General features: G+C 42.2%; 1 protein-coding gene and 1 long non-coding RNA gene across 5 annotated transcripts in view; one reads left to right on the forward strand and one right to left on the reverse strand.

Moving 5' to 3' along the window:
- Positions 1–6219, forward strand: part of RXFP1 (relaxin family peptide receptor 1) — a 54966-nt gene extending 48747 nt beyond the window's left edge. For all 4 annotated transcript variants that reach the window (XM_074589759.1, XM_074589760.1, XM_074589761.1 and 1 more), the window contains 2 exons: positions 494–712; positions 3306–6219. In XM_074589759.1, the coding sequence (XP_074445860.1) occupies positions 494–712; positions 3306–3607 (521 nt within the window). In that variant the 3' untranslated portion in view covers positions 3608–6219. The remainder of the gene's footprint in view (positions 1–493; positions 713–3305) is intronic.
- LOC141744258 (uncharacterized) lies at positions 5786–6691 on the reverse strand. The gene is made up of 2 exons (XR_012587380.1): positions 6564–6691; positions 5786–6387 (listed from the first exon to the last, which is right to left on the reverse strand). It is a non-coding gene; the product is annotated as an uncharacterized LOC141744258 (long non-coding RNA).
- Positions 6692–6917: the final 226 nt, after the last annotated feature.

Here is a 6917-nt window from a genome sequence, read left to right on the forward strand (position 1 = left end):
GTTGCATTTCTTCTTTACATATGATTAGAGCTGCAAATGATCTTAATGTTCACACAAATAAGATAGCTTTGCTGTGATGTTCACACCTCATATTTAGATGCTCCAGTAAGCGCTCACAGACTTTTTCCAGACCAAATATTTCACTATATTAGATGCTTGCAGGGCTGAGAAAGTAGAAAGAAATTAATGACCATTAAGTTCCTGAATGAATAGACTTTGTCAGGGAAGTAGAGCAATGATAAGGCCAGCGGAGAACTATGTAGTTTGGATCAAATGGCAGCCATTTATCAGGTGACGATGAATGAAATCAATACCTGAGTAGAGGCAAAAATTCATTGTTCAAGTGAATACACACTCAGCTCTTCTGGCCACTTAATTCTATGGGACTAGCAGTTTAGATGAAACATCTTTCTTTACTATCCAGACTGCAAATAGGTGACGTGAAAATGACATTATGTTCTTAAATTATAACTCATTTTAACCTCTTAAACAGGTGTAAACTTGGCAGCCTTTATCATCATTGTGTTTTCCTATGGGAGTATGTTCTACAGTGTTCGCCAAACAGCTATTACGGCTACTGAAATTCGGAATCATATTAAAAAAGAGATGATCCTTGCTAAACGGTTTTTCTTCATTGTGTTCACTGATGCACTATGTTGGATACCCATTTTTATTTTGAAAATCCTTTCTCTACTCCAAGTAGAAATACCAGGTACGTCCTTTCTTTTGTGAAGCTGTTTCAACTGTGTCTGTATGAAGAGTGTTGTTTCTGCTTTAGAAGAAAAATAATTTAATATATTGAACTATATTACTATAAAGAGCTTTATGTTATATATCTATATATATATGTACACACAACATAATGAACTATAAATTTTTACTACTGCATTGAGCTATATTGCTATAATCGTCAAAGCACGGTCGCCTTTGTGTGAGCCGAAAGAAAAAACTAAAATTCAAATAGTTCAAGTCTGTCTTCACAGAATATCTATAAAACATACAAAATGTATTTGAAAACCAAGGCTGAATTGCATTGGTTTGTCTCATCTTGGCTTTTGCTGGTTCTGTTGCCTAAATATGGCTCAGAACAATACAGTGTTTCTTATCTTGATTTAATAATACAATTATTACCCTGAAATAACTTTTTTTTACAAACTGATACTTGTAGCTCAATACATGAAGTTAGATAAAGCTGTGCTTACCTTCTTTATGCTCTGAATATATCAGCATGTGAAAACAGCCTAACCTAAAGGACTAAAAATTGCACCTTATTTTTTATTCAGCAAATTAATGTTCTGCATTAGATAAACCAGATCAAACAGTAAATACTTATTTCATAAAATTAAAGACGTTATAGAATCATAGGATCATAGAATAGTTTGGGTTGGAAGGGACCTTTAAAACTCATCTAGTTCAACCCCCCCTCAATGACCAGGGACATCTTTAGCTAGATCATGTTGCTCAGAGCCCCGTCCAACCTGACCTGGAATGTTTCCAGGGATGGGACATCTACCACCTCTCTGGGCAACCTGTGCCAATGTCTAACCACCCTCAGTGTTAAAAATGTCTTCCTTATAACTAGTCTAAATCTTCCCTCTTTTAGTTTAAAACCAATACCTCCTGTCCTATTGCAACAAGCGCTGCTAAAAAATTTGTCCCCATCTTTCCTGTAGGCCCCCATTACGTACTGAAAGGCTGCTATAAGGTCTCCCCGGAGCCTTCTCTTCTCCAGGCTGAACAACCCCAACTCTCTCAGCCTGTCCTCATAGGAGAACGGTTCCATCCTTCTGATCATTTTTATGACCCTCCTCTGGACTCACTCCAACGGGTCCGTGTCTTTCCCGTGCTGAGGGCTCCAGAGCTGGATGCAGTACTCCAGGTGGCATCTCACCAGAGCGGAGTAGAGGGGCAGAATCACCTTCCTTGACATGCTGGCCACGCTTCTTTTGATGCAGCCCAGGATACAGTTGGCTTTCTGGGCTGTGACTGCACATTGTCAGCTCATGTTGAGCTTCACATCCACCAGTGCCCCCAAGTCCTTCTCCTCAGGGCTGCTCTCAATCCCTTCATCCCCCAGCCCGTACTGATACTGGGGTTGCCCTGGCTCAGGTGCAGAACCCTGCACTTGGCCTTGTTGAACCTCATGAGGTTCACATGGGCCAACGTCTCAAACTTGTCCAGGTCTTTCTGGATGTGGCATCCCATCTCTCAGGCGTGTCGACAGCACCACTCAGCTTGGTGTCGTTGGCAAACTTGCTGAGGGTGCACTTGATTTCACCATCTATGTCATCACAGAGAGCTGCCTACAGTTTTGAACCCCATTTGATAGAATTTCTTTTTTTGGGGGGGATACACTGCGACAGATTTTGAACTAAGCATCTACTTGTTTCCCAAACTGTAGACAATGTTACATGTACCAACAGGAATGCATTGATATTGCAACAAAGTCATAAAGCCGGAGAAGGGGGGCGGGGGAGAAGGGAGAGCGAATTGAGCTTTTTGTGCAGCTTGGAACAGTTCTATAATTGTTTTATAAAGCAAACAATGCAGCGGAGGGCACCCACTAACATCTTTCAGCACTCTAATCCTGTCCCTTCTCTGCCTCGGATAACAAGCAGACTTATCTCCCAAAGAGTAAGGATGAGAAGGGCGTGCTGGAAAAATGCGCAGACTCCGGTACAGGCAGGGGAGCAGGAAACCTTCAGAAAGGAAGAAGGTGTGAACACAGAGACTCTTCCAACAGGGGAAGAAGGAAATAAGGAGGGTGTCTACAATGACCTTTGAGGGGGGAAGAATGGAGAAGTCCTGGCGGAGAGGAGAAAAACAGCCTCTGAGTGGATACAGGGACTGGAGGATATTCCTTTGCAGGAGGACAGGACATCAGGGGCACCATTAGCATTGGATGTCACTAGTCATGGGAAGAGGATGGGGAACAGACATCACAGGAAGAGACAGGGAGCCAGGCAGGGACAAAAAGTTTTGGGGCAAGAAAATGGGGCTCAGGCAGAATAAGTGTGCCAGGACAAATGGGGTTGCTATGGTACTGCAAAGTTAGAGGGATAAATGGAACTACTGGAAGAGTAAAAGGGAGTCCTGGAAACAGTGAGGGGTAAGAGGGCAGTGCAAGCATAACAGTGAGAAGAAAATGAAAAGTACCTGTTGTGGCATGAACTCAGCCTAGGAGCGCATGACCGCCCCTCTCACCAGGGAGCTGGGGTGCGTAGGCATCAAGTGCTTGTATTAATTAAGAGGTAGCAAACACTGGAATGGATGTTACAGCTTCCTTTCTTTTTCCCCTCCCTAAGGTACCATAACTTCTTGGGTGGTGATTTTTATACTGCCAATAAATAGTGCTTTGAATCCTCTTCTCTACACTCTGACTACGCGACCTTTCAAAGAGATGATTCATCAGGTTTGGTATAATTACAGACAAAGAAGATCCAAAAGAGGTAAAGGCAGTCAGAAAACGTATGGTCCGTCGTTCATTTGGGTAGAGATGTGGCCCATGCATGAAATCACCCCAAAGCTAACGAAGCCTGTGCTTTGTACAGACTCCTCTGACGCTTCGGTGACTACACAGTCAACACGACTAAATTCATACACGTAAATAAATACATTTTGAATCTTCACGGTGACATCTGCACTGTTAGCTTCACATCTGTGGGCTTACTGCTTTACAGCAATGAGGAAAAATGAGGGAGGTACGTATGGCACCTGGGCTGACGCGAACCAAAGCAGGAAGATGAGGGAGCAGTGTGTCTGTTTGCAGGTAGAACTGACACAACAGTAATTTTACCAGCTCACAACGGTACCTGACATTTTGGCAACTCATCCTAGATCAGAATGAGAAGTCAGTTGTTTATTTTTTAACTCCCAGAAGCCGGGAGTGTGGGAAAAAAATGATTTGTCATTTAAAATATCTCAGAATTTTACAAAATCATCTATCTTTGGGGAAAAAAAGTTATTTTCATTAAACTTTTTTTAAAAAATCCCTATTTCAACAGCTGAATTTAAGAGTTCATTAGTTTCCTCATTAAGATTTTTTTTTTCCTCCTTAAAATTTCTGACTGGCTCTATTTAGGCTGCATCAGCTCTTAAAATCTTTAGGGAGTAACAGGCCTAAGAAAAATATTTAGATTTCATAATTAGACCGGTTTATTATATTTGTCAAAGCCAAACAAGTGAAAATGTTATTCCTTTTAAAGGTTTACCAACTATTTTACTCCTGTAAAGGCAATTCGGAAATTGTAATGATTATTCTAATTCAGACAGAACCATAACTGTGGCGAAGAAAAAAAAAAAAGGTTTTTTCCCTGAACTGAGTGTCCCCCAGCTGTAGCTGGTGGAAGTTTCTTTCTTCAGAAGAGCATCCATCCCTGGAAAGAGCGGACTGAGTATCCCAACATCTTGATGTTGCTCTTTCCCTTGCTGTTTCTAACTGGGCTACCATAAGTAGCTCCCCATAGGTTGCAAACTTCAGCAAATTTCAGTCTTAAGATGTGTACATGGAATAATGGGACTTGACCAAACAGAAGACTTAATAGGTGTCATGACATCTACATTTTAATCACCTTGTGCATCTGACTGGATGCGCTAGAGTTAAAATATTTGAAGGAGCACAGCCATTCAGTACTTTTTAGGGCATTATTTTACTTCCTGGCACTACAAGGGTTATAAAATAAATTATCTCATCTGAAACAATCTCTAGAGGGATTTCCTTCACATATACTTACTGAAGAAAATCTTTTCCACTACGAATTACTACAACTTCCCTAGTTCTTTGAGTACTGTGCTCACAAACCAATAGCCTAGGAGCCCACAAAGGGAAAAGAAGTGCTTCTTATGCATTGGTGGTTTGAAGCTTTTTAAAATGAAGTTAAAAGATACTTCCAATGTTTGCACTTAACTTCTTAACAGCGTAAGAAGTAGAATTAAAGTGTGACCCACACTTCAACTGTTTACAGAACTTTGGGTTATCTTGAAATTGAAGTGTTAAGCAACTTGTTTCCACTACTGTATGTTTTATTGAAATAAAGGTCATCTGCTGAACAAAACAACTACTTTTCCAAATTGCTTAGGAACATTTGGGGTTGTGGGGTTAAAAACAGCCAAGTGAAATCCTGCCACGTGGATTGCCTTTAACTGCGGTAATTAATTAAAACACAATTTAATAGAACTTGTGTACTCAGAGGGGCCAAGTCTTCTCAATTGACTGTAACTGCTTTTGAGGAGAAATGCAGGGATGCCTGTCCTTACCGTTGCTTCTGTTTTTCACTTAAGTCAATTATGGATATACTCAATGTCAACTTTGTTGCTATGAGTAACACAAGAATATTCATTAAGTCAGATTTTTTTTGTAACAACTTTATTGTTTTGATAATAAAACTACTGTTTGTCTTTTAAAAAAGTCCTTCTACCAGTAAAAATAAGTCTGACTAATGAATCAGCCATGTTCTCCTGCAGCCTCCCATTGCGTGTCAGCATTACTTTGTTCACATTGCTCTGGTAAAGGTACAGGAGTTTCAGTACAGCTATTTATTACACATTAGCAATCTTTCAGACCAAAAGACTATGTTAACAGTAAGCTCTTGACTAAGCAACTAGTAATTGCTTAAGGCAAAGATATAAAATAGGATCAAATAGTGAAAAAGCTCCAATGTGCCTACCAAGGGACGGGAGAATACATTTCACAGATTCTTTTCTAACTGATGGAAGCCTTTACATATAGTTCAAAATAATCCACCCTATCAGTAAACAATGCTATTAAACTTCTACCATGCAGAGATACACAGTCCATCATAAGGCACTTTATTGCAACAAAGATAGTATAAAATTGTTTGCAGTAATCAAATATCTTGCAAAAAAAATTGCAGCTTTATAGAAATATATTGCAATGTTGCTAAAAATAGTAAGGTTTGGGATATGGGACTTATCTAAAGCTTGTAAATAAGCCACAGCTTGCTGTATTATCCCATAGAAATGCAATATCGTGTGCATTTCTTCTCTACGCACACGAAGAAAAAGCATGCATAGAGAAAAATTGGAGTTAGCTCAGCAAGTTTCTCTGGAGCTGGCAGGGTTTTCGCTGGTGACAGCTCTTAAAAAGGAGGGCTGACAATACCTCCTGGCAGGACACCACTTCACCACCAGTAGTGAGTTCTGGGCATACCACACGTACTAACTTTGCATCCACCACATCAGCCAAAAAAAAAAAAAAAAAAAAAAAAAAAAGGAGGGTATTTCTTATCTGAGACCGCTTGAGCTGCAGTGGAAGAGTCTAAAAGTCACAATTCATTCCCTAAACAAAGTTATTTTACTCAGGGACTTACATACAACATCCATACGAGTCATCAAGTATTTCTGAAAGAACTCCGGGCTCACGGGGAGCTGCCGAGGGAAAACAAAAACCCACGTGAACACCCTAAAAAAAGGTCGTTTTAAAAAAAAAAAGAAAAAAAGAAAACCACACAAACACAACAAACCCGAACCCCCGCATCCCAGCCGGTCAGCAGCGGGCAGCTCGGCGCGACCCGGCTCAGCCGCTGGGCTTCAGGGACTCGTACCCCTCCCTCAGCAGGTCCCGCCATGTTCTGAGGAACCGGGCGTTCTCCGAGCACTTGGTGGCCAGCTCTTCCACCTGGGCCGACACGGCCGACGTCGCCTCCAGGATCTTCGCCAGTGAGGAGGCCGCCTGGAGGAACGGCAGAAAGGTTGGAGGTCGCCGGTGCCCGCCCGGCCCGTCGTCCCCCCCAGGCTCCCTCCCTCCCTCCCGCACTCACGTCGCCGATCTGCATCTCCACCTCCTCCAGCAGCTCCCGCGTGTCGCCGACCGGCAGCTCCGGTGGCCGTGACCCCTCGCGGGTCCTTCGGGGCTCAGTGCCGGGCGACCCCCCGGGCGCGGCAGCGGCGGGCGGTGG

Source organism: Larus michahellis, chromosome 5 (genome assembly GCF_964199755.1).
Source record: "Larus michahellis chromosome 5, bLarMic1.1, whole genome shotgun sequence".
NCBI lineage: Eukaryota > Metazoa > Chordata > Aves > Charadriiformes > Laridae > Larus > Larus michahellis.